Source organism: Hyaena hyaena, unplaced genomic scaffold, assembly GCF_003009895.1.
Source record: "Hyaena hyaena isolate Hyena2069 unplaced genomic scaffold, ASM300989v1 scaffold_404, whole genome shotgun sequence".
Lineage (NCBI taxonomy): Eukaryota > Metazoa > Chordata > Mammalia > Carnivora > Hyaenidae > Hyaena > Hyaena hyaena.
Genome location: NW_024081036.1, coordinates 1,080,907 through 1,100,429, shown reverse-complemented (window position 1 = coordinate 1,100,429; position 19,523 = coordinate 1,080,907). Strand labels below are relative to the sequence as shown.

At 42.4% G+C, this 19,523-nt stretch overlaps 1 protein-coding gene across 3 annotated transcripts in view; it reads right to left on the bottom strand.

The window, feature by feature from the left end:
• The window catches only part of RTTN (rotatin), a 163,405-nt gene that overhangs the window by 11,790 nt on the left and 132,092 nt on the right, over positions 1-19,523 (bottom strand). The window contains exons 40-45 of one of the 3 annotated variants that reach the window (XM_039251940.1): positions 18,522-18,739; positions 10,523-10,628; positions 9,670-9,773; positions 8,101-8,178; positions 4,281-4,407; positions 1,151-1,347 (exon numbers count right to left, since the gene is read on the bottom strand). In XM_039251940.1, coding sequence (XP_039107871.1) covers positions 1,151-1,347; positions 4,281-4,407; positions 8,101-8,178; positions 9,670-9,773; positions 10,523-10,628; positions 18,522-18,739 — 830 coding nt within the window. The remainder of the gene's footprint in view (positions 1-1,150; positions 1,348-4,280; positions 4,408-8,100; positions 8,179-9,669; positions 9,774-10,522; positions 10,629-18,521; positions 18,740-19,523) is intronic. The other 2 variants (XM_039251941.1, XM_039251942.1) reach the window with 2 other exon arrangements.

Sequence of the window (19,523 nt, the reverse complement as noted above, 5' to 3'; positions counted from 1 at the left end):
AGAGCACTGCTTGGGAGCTCCTATTCTGCCTCGCCCGTGTGCTCCACAGGGAGGTGGGGGGAGCACTGCCCCAGCCTGTGCTCTCGCACCTGTGCAGGGATGGGACCACAGACACCCAGGGCAGCGTGGCTCTGTGGCTCCATGGGCCCTACGCTAGAGGTATACACACCCGCCTGTGGTTCTGGTGGGAGGAGCAGGCTCGATTTGCACCTTTTGCCAGTTCACACAAGTGTGAGCCCTCCCGCCAAGGTGGATTTCAAGACTGTCAACTGGGTCACAGAATCCCTGAAAATCAGCAATGACACTCATGAGCCCACCTGAGTTAGCTCCAACACACCACTGAGAAGACTGCTCCTTAGTAAAACTGCTATTTAGTTAGAGGTTGCAGTCAATGTGGGTTTTTTCTGGTGGGGTTGGGGGTGGGGGCTGACAGGAGAGGAAAGGGAGACTCATTCTCATGAATGCTGTCAACTTTCGTAATGTGTCTTGACCTCCATGTAAAGGAAACAAAACACTCAAAGTACTACTCATAATAATACACATGGTCATATTCACATTGTAAAGGGTCTTCCAAATTAGAGATTCTGGTCATATATATCTAAACACAAGCTCACTGAACATGCATATTAGAATTTGTTTAACTCATTCAATCCTTTGTAAAGTACCCGAGGTTAAAATCAGTGATAAGAAGTCAGGTTTTGGCTCTGGAGTCTCAGAGGACTGATAACATATAGGTGGAAGTGGGGCAAGGTGGCTGTGATTTCACGCACCATTCTGACAATGTCAACTGAAGTTGCTACTGCTCAATGGGTCTACATAAAGACCGTACATTACCTTCATGATCTCAAATAAATATAAGACAGCTGTTCTTTCTAAACCTCTCACTTTTGAAAGAGATAAAATATAATCCAAAAGTAAGAAGATAAACTAAATGTGTAATGATCACCCTCCAGCCCGTCACTTTTCATGTGTCATCTATCAGCTGGCTTTAACAAGTGAGCTCCTTAATCCTTTTACAGTCTTTTAAAATACAATGTGTTGGAATCATAATAATTTAATCCTAGAAACTGAGTTGTAGATTTTTCATACATATTCTTGATTAGAAGGATTATTCTACTCTTAAGATATGAAAAAGACATGAAGTACTTACTTTCTGAATTACACCTTTACAGTCATGAGACAAAGCCAGGTTCGAAAGAAACATAAAAACCATCTGCTGAACTGCAGTGTTCTCAAGAGGCGTCTGGGAGGCCAACCTCAGGATGCACCCCATCAGAGAGGCGCCGGGAGCTCCTCGATACGCAGCATGAACTGGTCCACAACTTGACCAACAAAGAGAACTGCAACCTTAAAAAACACAGCCTATCATAATGTCTCCTTAGTTTTACTATGTAGTTAAAAAACCTGGGGCACCTGGATGGCTCAGTCAGTTAAGCATCTGACTTCTTGATTTCGGCTCAGGTCATATCTCATGGCTCATGAGTTTGAGCCCCGGGTCAGGCTCCACACTAACAGCATGAAGCCTACTTGGGATTCTCTCTCTCCCCCTCTCTCTGCCCTTCCCCTGCTTGCATGCATGCACTCTCACTCACAAAATAAACAAACTTAAAAACGAAACACCTAAGTAGTGAAGCATATGCGCCTATCTAATGACTTACCCATGAACCTATGAACTGCAAATCAGCAGTGAAGGCTAGTATTGATGTCTACATACAGCCTAATCGATTTGCCGTCCTCACTGAGGGTTTAATGATCTAAATTTTTTTAACATTTATTCATTTTTGAGAGACAGAGACAGAATATGAGTAGGGGAAGGGCAGAGAGAGACGGAGACACAGAACTGGAAGCAGGCTCCAGGCTCTGAGCTGTCAGCACAGAGCCCGAGGTGGGACTCAGGCCCACAGACCGTGAGACCATGACCTGATCCAAAGTCGAACGCTCAACTGACTGAGCCACCCAGGCACCTCAATAGGGCATTTTATTTAATTAATTTATTTTTTATAAGAAAGACAGTTTATTTTTTTTAATGTTTGTTTATTTTCGAGAGACAGAAAGACAGAGTGCGAGTCGGTGAGGGGCAGAGAAAGAAAGAGACGGAGACACAGAATCCGAAGCAGCTCCAGGTCCTGAGCTGTCAGCACAGAGCCTGATGTGGGGCTCGAACCCACAAGCTGTGAGATCATGACCTGAGGTGAAGTTGGAGGCTTAACTAAGCCACCCAGGTGCCTCTCAATATGGCATTTTAAAACACTAGGTCTATTTTTTTAGTGTTTGTTTATTTATTTATTTTGAGAGAGAGAGAAGAGGGAATCCCAAGCAGGCTTTGTACTGTCAGTGCAGAGCCTGACGCAGGGCTTGCTTGATCTCATGAACTGTGACATCATGACCTGAGGTGAAACCAAGAGTCGGACACAACCGAGACTGAGCCACCCAGGTGTGCCTAGGTTTATTTTTTAAGAGTAAATATGCATAAGAGGTTTTTAAACAGTTCCTTAAAAAGCCGTATAAATAAAGACTTGTGCAGAAGAAGAGAATTTTAGGAATGGGGGTAAGTTGGTCCAACGCCTTCATTCTACACGAGGAGAAAGAAAAGGAGGAACGCAGCAACCCTCGGGCGCGGCCACAGGGCATATGGTGCCAGCCGTGTGCACTACATAGCAGGCACAGAGCTCAGAGAAGCCAGCGACTTCTCAGGGCCACAAAGCTCGGAGGCAGCAGAGTCCAGTGTTTTCTCAGTAAATTAAACAACCGTATAGGATTTATCAAGGGAGGAAACTAACCATGTAAGAATTAGAAATCCATTTTACTGCACTGTAACATAAATCTAAGTGTAGTTAACTTATGAAAGCCCATGCAAGGAGGCCAGCTTAAGTGTAACTAGATCAGAATCAAATACAGTCTGTAAAATAAAGTCATAAAAGGCAAGTAAACACAAATGAACATTGTGATCTTGCCTGTATTCACACCAAATAGCAGTATCCAAATAGCAAGGTTCCCATTAGATCCACTAAATGATGGAGTTTTGCTTGAAAACACAGTAGATAGGAAAATAAAACGTTTCTTCTTCGATTTAGTAACCTAACCACAATCTCATATCTATAACAATTTTAAGTATAAAGTAACATATAGCTTCAAAATATTTAAAATATGTCTCTTTTACTCAATATTTAGCAATTCGTTGTTTCCCCTCCTTCCTTCCCGAAACCCTGAACTAAGTGGGGAAGGTGGGCAGAGAAGGACAAGGTGCCGATGGGCACTGGCGGACAGCTCTGCTGCCCGGGCTGCGGCGCCAGCGGTGGTGGCTGCAGGACTCAGCGAGGACTCCGTCCACGCAGAAGAAAGGACCGGGAAGCTAGCAGCAGACTGAGAACATAACAGCCCGTGCCGTGGTGCGCTCCGTACCCCACGGCCAGCGTTCAGGAGGGAAGACCCTGAAGGTCTGTTGACGTCATGGGCCCTGCTGGCCAGAGACGAGCCGTGGGGGCCCACGTCCCACCGTCCAGGAATAAGCCACTCTAAGCACATGGCAGAGACTAGATGGACCCTGAAAGTTCCTGTCCTTTCTCTGCACATCTTTCAGCATTCGGGGGACCCAGCTGCTGACTGCTGGAAGGTGGCTGGAGGAAAGCACACACGTGAACTGACTAGACCTCAAGTGCATGACCCTGACTTTTCAAGGGGACGTGACTGCCGCCAGCAGTCCCACTCCACCTCCCGAGCGGGCCTGCTTTCCCTCAGCCCCAGCAGTTAACTTCACGCCTTTTCCTCTCTTCTCCATCACCTCCACCCTTGCCTTTGCTCACTCTTAGCCGCCGGCCTCTAACAGTGCCGGGCCCTCAGCAGCCTCTCAGTGCAACATCTGTCCAAGGAGTGACAAGAGGCGTCCCGATGGCGTCCGCTGTTACAGGCAACCGTATCTAGAGCCACCTCTCAGCGCACCAGCTCCTACTCTAGAGTCTGTAAGAGTTTTAACCTATACCTGGTTCTTAAGGTCTTACATCACTAATTTTCACTCTCCTAATTTTCCTATTACGTTCAATGTCCCACTGCCACACACCCAGGCCGGGTCAACCCCTCTGTTCCCTGAGCTGCCTAGCTCAACAAGCACGTACTACAATAGCTTATGACACCTCTACGAAAGCTTCCCTCTAACCAACATGCCCCCCATAAGTAGGAGAAACACTTCAAAATGTGTATTTGTTTTCCAGTCCATTTTAACAGCATGACACAAAATTAGTATTTTAGTATATTCCGGAAAGGCAGAATTGGGATGTATTTACCATTTGGAAAATTTGCAGTGTAGACACAAAGTAGCTGCAGGGCAATTTGCATCAGCGAATCATCCATCAAAAGCCAAGGCCACAGTGAGTGCAAGACAGGAACCAGATGAGCTTCAAGAGCTGCTTCCTGTCGTGAGAAAGAAACAGACAGTATTACTCTGCACATATGAAAGCGTAAAATCAAAACCAAATAAAATAAATGTTACCAATACAAGGAGACAAAGACTGAATTTATCTTTGTTCCGATTAGGGCCAGGTGGCCTGGGAATCCTGCAGACGGATCCAGCACCCTGCCCAGGACTGCCCTGACCATAAGCCTGACCAGTCTCAGGAAGCCCCTTCAACACTGCGGTGGCCTCATTACACAAGTTAGGGAGAAGTGTTAGATACAAGCCAACAAATAACAACAACAAAACAGCTCCCAAACATGTAAATGAAACAGGACAGTAATATTTCACTACATTGAATCAACTCTCATAAATACTCTAAAATGATTAAGAAATGGGATTTTCTGATTAAGAAAACACTCTGATCAGTTTTGAGTTCTCCCCTGCGCCTTCTCTGTCCTCTGTGCATATGTGTGTGTATCTACATCTGGCAAATGTGGACAGATAGATCAGAAGTAGATTAATATAGTAAAATTCAGTCAAAATACTATGTTAAATCAATAAATTCTTTTTTTTTTTAAATATTTTATTTAGCTTTGAGAGAGAGAGGGACAGCATGAGCAGAGGAGGGTCAGAGAGAGAGGGAGACACAGAATCTGAAGCAGGCTCCAGGCTCTGAGCTGTCAGCATAGAGCCCGATGCAGGGCTCGAACCCACAAGCCGTGAGATAATGACCTGAGCCGAAGTTGGACACTTAACTGACTGAGCCACCCAGGCGCCCCTAAATCAATAAATTCTTAAGTAATTCACAGTCTTGATCACAAAGATCAGCTACCTCTGGGACAGTATTATGTATAAAATCTGTTTGCAACAATGCAGTGGGAATTACTAGGCAATGAACAGACCTATGTGTGTACATGTAGGTATTTATACTAAATATACACACCCTATACAGTTTTACGCAGCATCAATGGCAGAAGAGAGTGGGAAGTTATTCCCAGTGTTCAACCCTCTCCATAAGCTTTGAAGTCATTCCCAGTGTTATTCCCAAAGTTATTCACCCCACTCTCCATAAGCTTGGAACACAGCCCCACAACTACAAAGACAGAAACAATTATGTATAAGCTCCGTCTCTACTCTGCCCTTCTGTCCACCTAGTTTATCCATGTTCCCATCTATTCATCCCTCCTGCCCAGAAGTGAGGAATAGGTGTTCCCTTGTTGGGGGTCAAGGAGTCCATCTGTGCTCTGAAACAGCCTCCCCACCTCCTCAGGAATCTCCATCCATCAATTAGTTCTTTTCTTCCTGTCTCTTTAAGAGCTAGTCCCCAGTTTCCTCATTTCTATGTATATTCAAGCAGCTTACATGTTAGGAGAAACAAACACACAGACTAACTTCCTTTGATGCTATAGGTCCTAATTTCTTAATGCTGCTTTTCATGACCAAGCTTCTTAGTGCTGTCACTTCCCATCTCTTATTTAATCTTCAGCTTGGTCCAATTTACTTTCTGTCCTGATGGTGCTACCCTCAGCACTATGGCATCTATTAAAGGTCTATTTTTTCTTCATTTCCATGTAAACTCTCTATCCTGGAACATCTCCAAACTCTCTCCAGCACTCCTGTCCCAGGTGTTTTCTGGTTTTTCTTAAATAGTTTCTACAGATATGACCGAGGCTTTCATATATACTCTCGTGGGAAATGTCAACAGTTTACACTGATAACTCCTAATATCCCCCGCCTATATCCCACTCAGAGCCCCAGACCCTTGTAATCTACTGACTACCAGCCATTTTCCACCTGGATGTCCCAAAGACACTTTACACTAAAACGTGTGAACCTGAACATTACGATCTCTCATGCTCTCTCATGCTCTACACTCTGCTCTATTATGCACACTTGCATGAAAGTAGAGCCTGGAAACCATTCTACGTTTCTCCTCGGTATCTCCCCTCCTTCCCTTCTTCATCTGCCTCCATTAGGGTCTCATCACCTCCTGCCTGACTACTACAGTCCTTGACCTCTAACCCTGCCCACCGTTCATTTACCTTCCAGCCACCATGACCTTCCCAGTAGGGAAACCCCTTAATGTGCCACGTATACAGACATGGGGTGAGGCAGGCATGGGTGACTTGGTGAATTACCACAGCACACCCAGAGATTAGGACTGGGAGCATGGGATACTTCTCGGGAAGCTGGGACGAGGAAAAGAAATTAAGAATCTTTGCCTCACAGGACTGTATTTATACTCAAGAGTAATCTAAATACTCTTCTTTGGATTTATTCCTTATTAAACAGCTTAGGAATGTAAAAATGCTTTGAGTTACTGAGAGATCATACTTTTCATAGATGGCTAATGTGATACAAACGTGAACGCTGTATTTAAAACTAGTACCCAGCTAGCACCTCATAAGTCTATATAAGCAGTGATCTGACCTCGAAGGGGTTCTAGAGTATTCCCAGTGTAAGGGCTCATGGATTAATGTCAACTACATCCAGTTGCAAGCACATCATTTAGCATAAGGATCACAAATTTAGTAAATGACACCTCCATTTTGAGTAAAAAGTTCACACACTGAGAATTTTAGTGAAATGTATAAATGATTCTCATCGAATTGTTCTGAAATGTAAATTGCTAGCAATGTGTCTTTAACAAATGAACACAGTTTTAAGGAATATGTTTAAGACATTCATTTTCCAGATAAGTTGTTCTTCCAGCTTTATCACAAGTAAAAGCAAAAAAGGCAAGAACTTTTTTTAAAGTGGAACTCCTGTAATTTCTCTCTCTTTCTCTCTTACTCACTTTCCACAGTATGTCTCAGTGAAAGCTGGTGCGTCACAGGAGCTGTATCACTATGACATAGCAAATCGAAGCATCCAAGGCACTGGCCTTCCTATCAGCTCCAAACACAGCATCCTCAGTGGCAGCACCGATGCTCACAGCCACAGCAGCACACCTCGGTGGCGCCCAGGCCGAGGGGCGGGTCACTGCACACCAGGAGCCAGCAGAGCGGGAGGTGGAGAACCTCCCCGCTGGTGAACAGGGCCGTGCCGGCGACAGCAGCCAGGATTCTCTACCCAAACGGGAGACATACTCATCCTCTCTCCTTGTGGAACAGACACCCCCGCTTGTTTCCTGGAGAGCTGCCTGACAGTGAACAGCCTTTGAAAGAACTCTGCCTCGGGGCCCCTGGGGGGCCTCAGTCAGTTGAGTGTCTGACTTCAGCTCAGGTCACCATCTTGCAGCTCCGCATCGGGCTCTCCGCTGTTAGCTGTCAGCACACAGCCCGTTTCGGATCCTCTGTCCCCCTCTCTCTCTGCCTCTCCCCTGCTCACTCTCTCTGTCTCTCTCAAAATAAATACACTTAAAAATTTTCTCAGAAAGAACTCTGCCTTATTGGAAGTACACAACCTTTCCTCACCTCTCAGTAAAAACCTAGCTGAAATGTGCCACCATAGAGAAAGGTGCTCGAGTCTGCTTTTCCTGCCTGAAGTTTTCAGTGATGAAGTTCAAATACTGATATGAAAACGAAATGCCATCAATGTTGAAGAATAAGGTGCATCTATTTCTGAGAATTAACAAGGAGTTTCAGGACCAATCAACTACATCTAAAAACATTTGAAGAGTTTTTTTTCAGGTTTCTTCCTGTCTCATATAAAAGTGAAACTTTTAATACCAGCATCACTATGAAATGTTGAAACATCGCTCTACTTACTTTACATTCTTCATTTTGGTAAAGACAGTTTCTTAGAAGCTGCATGGCAATGCTTAGCTCTTTAATAAAACCATCCTCCTGTTTAAAAACAAAAAGCAGTTTAAAAATGGGAACACAATGGCATATTCCACTTTTTTATACAGAGTAATGCCTTCCCCTTTGGGCCACATTATAATGCAGGTGTGCTCTCACTGCACCTGACCACCATCACTTCGAAGGGACTGACAAGCTAATGATCTCTGAAAGATGACCATATCTCAAGAAGCGCAACCGCCACGAAAAAGCTATTTCTGTTCTATCAAGCATGGAGGAACTGAGATATATAATAGGCTCCATGTTTCATCTCAATAAAGTGAAGCGGGTACTGACTGGTTTTCAATCATATCAGGTGTTGGCTGACTTTCCCAATGATAAAGTAAAGAACCTTTGCCTGGAGAGGAAAAAGAGGCAAGAAACTGACAAACATGTAGCCCCCTGCATCAATACAATTATTAAATAAGACTTTTTCTTGGCTTCCTACAAAATGCAACAGAACGCAGTTATTACACAGATCGCTCCTATAATGGTCTTAGCCAAACACATATATATTTGTATTTATAAGCTTATAAATACACATGCATTCATCTTCTCAATAAGCCTTACGGCAGATATTTTTATTTATTTTATTAGTTATTAATCATTTACTATTGTCATCACTATTATATAAAAACCAAATTATGGGGCGCCTGGGTGGCTTAGTCGGTTAAGCGTCCGACTTTCGCTTGGGTCATGATCTCGCGGTTCGTGGGTTCGGGCCCCGCGTCGGGCTCTGTGCTGACTGCCGGCTCAGAGCCTGGAGCCTGTTTCAGTCTGTGACTCCCTCTCTCTCTGACCCTCCCCTGCTCACGCTGTCTCTCTCTCTCTCCTAGAAATAAATAAAAAAAAAAATAAAAAAAAAATAATAAAAAAAAAAAAACAAATTATTTTGAGCTTACATGACATGCAGTTTGAACCTGAGTCCAACAGACTCAATGCTAGAAAGAGACATTCAAAAGCCATGGGAGGAAATAGAGATTAAGAATACCAGCTTCAAAACCACCCAGATATATAGAACAACTATTGGTTTTATGAGTTCCTAATTATATGACTGTGTTGGCCTGAGTATTCATGAGATAACAAATATGACACGCTTAGAACAGGGCCTGGCATATAGAAAGCTTAGTAAGTTATATCTCTTTCCTAGTGAACCTAGGCTTGCTTTGAGAGAAATACCTTCATTTGTAGCATAAAAAATTTATCTGGTAAAATATGCACATTCCAAAATGTTTATAGTAACAAAAACATGTAATATCTAAACTCATTTTAAGATCTTCAATTGAAAATTAAGTTACACACACACACACACACACACACACACACACACAAGCCCAAAGTTGCTAATGTAGAAATGCCATTAGTTTATCTAACTACGCCCTTCTTCCACATCAGATACCCATTTGCACCATGTATCGGTGTTAGGGGTAAGCACAGGACACCGGAGTGATGGTGGCTATGCCACTCCTTCACGCTTCCCAGACGTCCGGAACTCACAGTCACCTGCTTCTTCAGGGCCGCTTTCCCGGGCCTGAGAGAGTCGAGGTTCAGCTGCGCAGTGACTTGCTTCATCCGCTCCACACAGCTGTCTATTAGATCAGCTGAGAGATAAAATCCGAGACCATCAAGAAGATATTCCATTTCCAAGTAAGTTGAAAGCACATATAACAAACTCTCCAAAATATAACGTTTTATATTTCTGACCAATTTCACTTTCGTATTTTCAGTGAGGGATTAATAAGTCAGAGGAAGTGAAAGAGAACTAAAATGTTGAACAATTTCAATGTCTTCAATTTAGTACAATACTCCTAAGTCTACTTTATGTGCTGAGGTATGCATAATTTGCTTTAATAGCAAATCGCAACCGAAATTACTGAACTTGATGTTGCTGTTATTCTCTTTAACTCTAAAACCTGTGTTCCCTGATTACAGACAAGAAATCACAAAACTCTACAAGGGAAATTTATGTGAAAATACACAATCGTCTAACACTGCTGTTACTACTCTCAAAGACTATGTCTTTTTTTTTTTTTTAAGTATGCAATATGTGCTTGTGGTTATTAACATCTAATTATTGTGAAGCTGAGTGATGTGTTACTTTTAAAGCTCCTCTAATATTTAATATTCTCTAGAAGAAGAATCATTACTCAAAGAATAATCTACATATATAATCTTTTTATTTTAAAAGTAATCCATGGTCACTGTATTTCTGTCTGGGGGAAAAAAAACCTCTTTTTAGTAAGACTGAGATTATAAATTCTTTACATTCTGAATCCAAAGAAAATTAAACAAGGAGTAAAATAAATGAAGAAACACTATGCCATAGAGGCTGACGTGCCGTGGGGCTCACCTCTCAAAGCCTGTGTCTGTGCTCTTCTACTGACAGCCAGGAGTGACATCAGCGCATTCACAGCAACTCTTTTTGGGACAGCCTTGGAGGGTTTTCCTTCATAGCACTGCGAAGAATATATATCAAACCACCTTGAAGAAAAACTTAATCTGGAGCAAAACTGCTGTGAATAAAAGCTCTGGTCTATTTAAAAGGCGTTGCTAGGTTTCAACTACTCCGTGAAAGTCCCTGGAACTTGAGAAATCATTAAGATTTGAGATTGCAAATGCTCTGTGTGAAAAGGATTGTAGATGAAATTTACAATATGGAAAAGACCATGATGTAAAGGAAAAATTGTACTTAGTATTAACACACAGCGTGTTCATGCACTTCCTCAAATTCATCAGGGAGTGCGTGTATATCCATGTTAACTTATTAGAAACGGCCCTCAGAAACCTGCTGACCAGAGCTGCCATCAAATCCCTCCTTTCTTCCTGAGACCCATTCCCCTCCTTCAATGTCCCATCATACCCTGCACTGCAGGCGAATGGCTTCTTGCCACCGTTCATCTCTACAGTAACATTTATCTGTCACAGTACGTGTTTTTCTTAAATTTTTTGACTTACGTAAATTTTAAAAATCACTTGTAATTTTGAAAATACAAATATTTTGATGTATCTCCTTTATACATTGGGTATTTATGTATTAAACATTTTTTCATTATTGGGTGCCTGAGTGGCTCAGTCGTGCGAGCATTCGACTCTTGATTTCAGCTCAGGTCATGATCTCCCAGTGGTGGGAATCGAGCCCCGTGTTGGGGCTCTGTGCTGAACGTGGAGCCTACTTGGCATTTCCTCCCTTCCTCTCACTCTCTCCCTCTGTCCCTCCCTGACTGATACTCTCTCTCTTTCTCTCTCAAAAAAAATGTTTTTCCATTATCAAAAATGTCAAATACGTACAAGAGTAAAGGAAACAGGATACCAACCTCTCATATTCTCTCTTTTTGAAAAATTTTTGGCTGAACAATTTCAAGTAAATACTAAATATCACGTACTGTCATATTCCAGTATACATAACCAGAAAGCCATTATCATGCCTATATTTCTTGGTAGCAATCTAATATCCAGTCCAAATTTACATTTTCTCTTTTGTCTCAAAATGTCTCCTCACAGTTGGTTTGCTGGAATCAGCACTGAATAAAGCCCTCACACCACATCTGCGAATCTCCTAAATCTAGAGCACTCCTTTCTCGCCCCTCCCGAGCCACCCACCGGGTGCTCCGTTCCATCCCCCGCATGTTGCAGAGAGTGTGGGTAAACCAGGTCAGTCATCCCCCCACCAAACGCGCCGAGCCCTGGGTCTGTCTGCTTGCTTCCACGTGATGATGTGAGCTCGTCTGCTCTGCTCTGCATTTCCCATTTGCTGGGTGCTGCAGCTCTAAAGGTTGAGGACCTTCAGGTGAGATCTTTTGTGGTAAGATACTCATGTGGATATGCACATAAATTTTAATTACAGTTCAAAGAGTTGATAAATTCCAGTTGAAGAATCTAGAAGTTCCTCATATGATTTGTAAATATTAGACATAATTCAAATTCATAATTTTCCCTTCTACCAGTAATTTTCAATGGTGCAGTTATATACCATTATTAAAATTAAACTGAAAATGATATAATCTTACATAAAATACAGAAGACACACAGAAACAGCTTCACTATTCCTGACTGACCTGTATGTGGCAACGTGACCCTGTAGAAGCCTGTGGATGCGGGGCCCCTGTAGGCCCCCCACCACGGGCGGCCGATTCCCTTGTCAGCAGTGGTTCCGGCATGTAGGCTCCTGCCTCCAACCTAATCGGCCAGTGAGTTAGATACTAAATGCCCAGGCCCAGGGACGCTTGAGAAAGATCACACTTCATTGTCATGGAGAAGGTGAGGAAAACGGCAGCGAATTATTTAGGATAATGAATGTGTTTGGAATATAATCATTATAGCTAAAGATGAGAATCCTAATTTGTCTATACACTTAATCTTTACCATTAATAAGAAAGCTGCTCTCACGTACATGCCCTTATTGAGCTTGTATGTTTTAATGTTTTGAGCAAAACCAGACTGGTCTTATTGAAATACATAATTCATCCACTCTCTGCAGCATCGAGGGAGAAAAAGGAGGTCAGAGTTCCAGGGAAACAGTTGTTCACATAAATGTGTCTTTTATTCCCTCATGAAATCTCATCAAAATGATAGAAGTGGGAGTAAACCCCCAGACACACACGCACACACACACGCACGCACACACTTGCTCACTCACTCATAGGACAAGTCTGGAAACTGGTAAGCAGAAGGAGGAACGGCATATGGGCCGGCGGCCTGAGGACACGGACTGCCACCGCCGTCTGGCGAACGGCCACAGCTGAGGAAATGGAGCAGCAGGTACTCCAGGAAGTGCGAGCAGGACAACTATCTAGAAAATCTCTGAGAAGCAGCTCAATGACCAGATTCTGCCCACCAGCCACCAATCTCTGCACAGCCAAGCCACTCTTCCTCCCCACCCCTTGCAAGAAACTGGGGGTTTCGTCTCTGGAGAGGATGAATTCGAAGGACTCTAAGCTGACAGAAATGAGGCGTATTTCCATGAGGGCACTACACCGAAAATAGGAAGGATTACGTGCTACACGCAAAGTCATTTCGAAGACCCCCAGCTCTCTTCCTCCCACTTTGCTGCAAAACACTTGGTGGCTGCTTTTCAGCTCCAGGCAGGAGATGAGCGATTCTTAGGGAGTCTGACAAGTTCGAGAAGGCAGGCCACGAAGGGCCCCGGCCCGATCCCCTTACACTGTAGCCTGAAGGTGGCAGGCTCCACTCAGATGCCCAGGGCTTCCTATCTACTTTACGTCTCCCAGTTTTATTTTTTTATTTTTTATTTATTTTTTTTTACGTCTCCCAGTTTTAAATGCATGAGACAACCAACATTACCACACCAGGGAAAAGCCCCCATACCAGAAACCAGAAACCAAAATAAAGAGTAAAAAAGAGAAGAAAAGAGATCATGTGGGAAGAAGAAAACTTAGGAGTCCCAAACACAGAGAAGACATAAAGTAGATGAGATGTCAGATGGGAAGAACCGTCAAGAGTCCAGCACAATGAGATTAAATTAAACAGATCCAACCCCCTGTAGAAACTTCTTCAGGAAAATGTAGAAGTCTGGAGACAAAAAAGAGATTCTTAAAACTCTCTGGAGAGAGAAACCAGAAATCATACTGACTTCAGACTTTTCTACAGTAACATGAGAAGTTAAAGGAAGAGACAGGCCTTCTCAAATCTGAAGTGAAGGACTTCCAGTCTACAATTCTCACTAAAGTATAAATTTAATGTAAGGGTCGGAAAAGAGTCAGATGTCCAGATTTCAAGAAAGCTGCTTACGCACCTTTATTCTGGAAACGACTAGAGAACAGACTACCCAAAGAAGGAGCGAAGCAGGAAAGGAGAATGTGGGAGACAGGAGATCACAGGAATTCCCCGGGAAGAAGGGGAATGGAGATCCGGGGTCACACTGCACACCAGGCAGGTCAGAGGAGCTGGGAGTGACCTCTTCCAGAACATGAAGCCGGAGGAAGTTCTGACATTTCTGAATGTACTGAGAGGACATTCGATTCCTGGCAAACAGCATGGCTAATCAGTGAGAACAGGAAACTCAGCAAATTTAAAAATAATAGCACTTACCTCTAAGGAAAAAGGAAGCTGTGCAGGCCAAGAAAGGGCGACGTTGTCTGCAACACAGTTCGGCCGTGCACAGCATTTTCACTGACTCACCACCCCAGGTTGCCTCATCTCTAGCTGCCATGAAGGTCAGGATAGCAGGAAATGAGAAGGGAGCCCACTGAGGCCGGGTAGGTGGGTGGGGCCTGGAAAGGGGACTCAAGTCCCACTTTCCAAAGCAAGAAGTCAACAGACATTTCCACAATGGAATAACCAAGACAGACAAATACAAGCATGTTATTTAGAGACACGGAAGGGAAGCTATAAAACAATCAGCTAAACGAGGTCTGAATAGTTGCCTCTAAGAAGAGGGAAATGAAGGAAGAAGTCTTTTACTTTGGATATAAAACTTATAAACCTGTTTGGTACTCAAAAACGTATACACAGAAAAACAGATATGAAAGCCAAAAACTAACAACAAACAAAAAAGCAACAGGACTAATCTATAATAGTAAATCCACACACTTTTCAACATACACCGAAGGTCAGAGTAGAGGATTTAATTTCTATAATTTTCCACGTAGCACTTATTTCAGACTGAGAAGCCCTTCTGAGCATCCACGCACAGAGCAGGAGTGCGTGGCTCAAAGCACGAGGAGCCCTGGAGGCTGAGACTGCATGCCAGAGGGCTGAAGTGACCGACAGCCAGCTGCTGGGCGGTGCGGACACACACAACGGGAGGGACAGTACGTCTTCCTGTCAACCACAGAGAGGGAGAAAATCAGGACTCAATGTAATTTACGTAAATTCTATGCTCTTTTGCAGTGCCTGGGTGGCTCAGTTAGTTAAGCGCACAACTTTGGCTCAGGTCACCGGTCGTGGGTTCGAGCCCCGTGTCGGGCTCTGTGCTGACAGCATGGAGCCTGGAACCTACTTCGGATTCTGTGTCTGCTTCTCTCTCTGCCCCTCCCCAACTCACACTCTGTCTCTGTCTTTCTCAGAAATAAACATTAAAATTTTTTTACTATTACGCTCTTTTTAGATCTAATTCCTTCTGTACATTAAGTGATCTAGGTATTCTAGGTCAAGACTTTTTGCTTTCTTTCCAGAAGGCACTGATATAAAGAACAGGTTTTAAAAATTACAGTGAACCTTCATTGATTGACACAGCAGTATCTCAAGTAGATAAGCTCTTCCCTCCAACAGATTTACTCTTGAACTTCACCATTCACTAAACACTAGTGCAAAATATATCTCCTAAAAAGTGAAATAAGAGTTGTTTCCTTCCATTACTATTCTTAGATATCAGACCAAATATAAGGAATAAAATTAATTCAACATCTCAATTATGAGCAAAATCTATTATTATAGCATTTTTATTAATCGTGTTATTCATATGTATTTGCAAAAGAAACATTCTGAGTATCTCACTAGGGAAGGCAAAATCTGTTATGTCATATTTGTTCAATACGTTATGATCAAAAGATAATATGGTCTCCATGGTCAAAAGATTTGTATTGTAAGACATATATATCAAAAGACATAATAGTTTCTAAGAGTATATTCAAACCTTCAAACCTCCTCCAAATGGAATTATGAAAAAATAAACTTGCACATTATTTAAGATATAAATACCAATGCAAGCTTTCAACACGTATCCACTATGGGAGACTGTGGTGAAACAGCCATTTAAAAGATTCTCTGCCAAAGCATTTTAATTGAAATTACAACATAACGTATAAGGAAGACGGAGAGTTTTAGTACCAGCTCAAACTTAACACAATCCTCTCCTTCTGCGTTTGCATTTTAAGAACTGAATCACAAGAGGTTAAGTGATGTGCTTAAGGTCACACACCTAATATTTTTGAGTAAGATTTTACAGAGAACTGAAATAAACTTTTGAAGGTCATGATTTTAGTATACTATTTCTGATAATTTAAGGAGTGTAGTTTACTTTCCTTTGTATAACACCTAGCACAACCCACAGCCTGTATATTAAAAAATTTATTGTAATTTATCATTATGGCTGTTTCATAATTCACATTTTAACAGCATTTTATTTCACATATCTTTACACAGGGCGGAGCAAGGAAAACACTGTGCTTGTAGTTTAATAAAGCTCATGAATAAATGTCCCCTCTCAAGTTGGGCACTTCCTTTCTTTACTTTCTTTGTCTTGAACTTGCTTGTGTTCTTCTGACAAATGTCATGTATTCAGATTCTACTGTTTATGTGAATAAGAAGAGTATGATTTATTAGGAAAAAAGGTTATTATAACTGGTTAAAGTATCCATATCCACATAGACTATTTTGTATCTTTTGTAATTTGGAAGAAATGGAGAGGAAAATTGGCTAGTCATTAGGAAAATCATTGAGATGCCCTGTGGCTCTAGGGTACCTCATTTTCTTTGGCCAAGAAGGTAACAGCAAAAGATTATCAATGATAACTTTTGTAATGAACAGTATTGTAAAATATTAAGGAAAAATAAGGGAAAGGTAAATTTAGAAAATTCCTGTGGCAGAGAATTTTTGCTACATACATTTATTTTAATCTGGTTCATCAACCCACATGGACCCATGTTTATCACAAGCCTAATCATGGTTTCTTGAAGCAGCACCAGCAACAAGCAGGAGGAACAGCTGGGAAATAAAATATGTCTGTTTTGGCCTAGCTGGAGGTCTTCACATTTCACCTGGTCCAGGGGGACTGGCTGCAGGATCCATGGTCATGGCTGCGGTCAGGGCTCCCAGAGATCCTGGGCATTCCCGGCCTGGGCAGGGGGAGGGGTAGGTGCGCCGCCCTCACCTAGGGGAAGAGAAGGGTGCTGGGCCCCACAGGTCCTTACATTCCCTGAAGGGAAGAGCGTGTCCAGAAGAGGGAAGGAGAAAGGTGCACTACCGAAGCCAAAGTTAGGAGACTAACCACGCTTTTGAACTGGGGCTGGGGGACCGCTCACAAAGGGTGAATTTCAGTCTCCTCTTACAACAGTCTTCAAAACACAAAACAAGATAAAGCTGCTGCCCTGATGGGGAACAAGGTAACTGGCACACCGTCCGGCTTCGGTGTTAAGCCAAGAAGAGCTGAGTGCAGTGAGGGAGGCGGCAGCCACAGAGAAGGGGCGGTCTCCTAAGAGTGACTTCGAGCAGCTGTGGGATCTGTCCCCCACAGTCTCAGCTTCCCAAGGAGCTGCTGGACACAGGAGAAAACATGAGGGGACCTTAATCAGGCTCCTTATCTGTGCTCTGAAGGTAACTGTAGTCTGTGGGGCAAAGGAGACGGAGACAAAAGTCTGCCTACTCCTGGGCAGCTTCGAGCTGGACCAGGCGCGTCCTTGCCCCTATCGGCTTGGTCTCCAGGGCTCGAAGGGATTGAAGCTGCTGCCCAAAATGCACAGTGGCCATGCCAGCAAGATCTGTCCATCTGTAACCCCCACATGCAGAAAAGGGGCAAAGCCCCCCAGTTCGAAGCAGCAAAGGAACAGCAACAAGTCGGCAGACTAGAACAACCTTCTGTCTTTATACAATGTGGTAGGCTGACTGGGAAATGGAAGCTAAGCCCTCAAGAGGAAAGTCTATTTCTTTTCTACCTTTCAGCGAAAAGATGAAAATCATGAAACCGTATGATTATTAAAAAGAGGGATTTTTAATATTGATAAATCTAGCAATTTCCTATTTGTAAAAACAACTATGCAACTTAGGAAACACTTCAAAATTTTTTTTGTTAGTCTATTTATAAAATCATACTTTACTGATTTTAGAGTGACTTCCAATGAACAAAACTCTTGGTTCATATATTAGACTACGGAAAGTAAGTTTATAACAAAGGCAGCATGGTTTAGAAAGGGGGCATTTTCTCACAAATGTGCCAATTAAGTCCACCCACCTCTATATACAAACCACCTTAAATATATGTAGTTCACGTATATAAATCAAATGTCATCTAGGTGGACATATTTTCAGAGATGTAAAACATGTCTTTAAAACGGCAAGACATTGTGAATTACACCTGCAATCCTGAAATATAACCGTTTTGGTCATGGTGTGGCACACTATTTTGGTGAACTGTTAGATTTAGATTTCTAATATTTCATTTTGAATTTTTATACCATACTCATTAAAGAAACTAGACATCAACATCAGAGGGCCGGGACCAGAGAGGATATCATTAATTTAACTCTATATGCCTTTATTTTATTTAAATGGTCAAAACAAATATTAATTACTTTTTAATCCAAACAATTGAAAAAAAAAATTGTACCAGACTCAACACTGCAAGTCAAGATACTGAAACACTAAAAGTTTTGAAAGATCGAGAGGTCACATACCTGAAGAATGACTTCATTAAGTCGTTCTAGAGAGTTCTGATTTTCCGGAGTCTCATCAAGGAGTGCAGCCAGTGACGGACCGGGGCACAGATCTGCTCTGCCCTGATTCTGCAGCCGCCTCTTTGCTTCTTCGGTCAGGAGGACAGAAAGGAACTGCAGGCTGGCGGTGCCCAGGGCGGGGCAGGTGGGGGACACAGCCACACAGGCGCACAGCGCGTCTGAGAGAGACGTGTCAGTGTTTGAAAACAACTTCAAAATTAAGGAAGTGAATCAGATCGATCTGAGTAATTAAGTTTATTGCCTTTTTATTTCTAATGAAATGAAGCTCTCAGTAGTTATAGGTACCACAAGAATAACTCGAGTGTTTAAAAATAAACAGTCAACCTTACAACATAATCAAGGAATCTATTTAATTTTCATTTCATTCTTTTTACACGGGTTCTTTTTTGTACGAAGGAGTGTGTGTGCGTGTGTGTGTGTGTGTGTGTGTGTGTATGCACAAATGCACATACACACAGTATTTGCTAAGTCCCAAGATAAGAGAATTACATGTATGAGTATTGATCCCTCTGATGTCTATTGAGATCCACAATGTTTCTAGAGTTTTTAACTTTTTAATTTTTATTTCAGTGCTACCCTGAAATTTAAAAAAAAAATTTAAAAAAATAAATTTAAAAAAATTTAGTGTAACTGTACTCTGAAATGTCTACGTCATCACCGTGTAATTGTGTTTCTGTTTTCAAACAAGTTAGTGCTAAACAGTACTTAAAACAAGAGTATGTGGTATTGACATGATGTAGAAACAAAGGTTTCTGGTAGTTGAGAATACAGAACAAGGGTGGTTATGAACAAACTTGCAAATGTAACACAGATTAGAAAAGATAGGCAAGCCACCTCAAAACAATCTACACCGAATCAGCCATTAATTTCCTGCTGGTAGCACTGATTCAATCAAAGGAACATCTGATGTGTTACATTAATTTTATTAATCTGAGTATCACT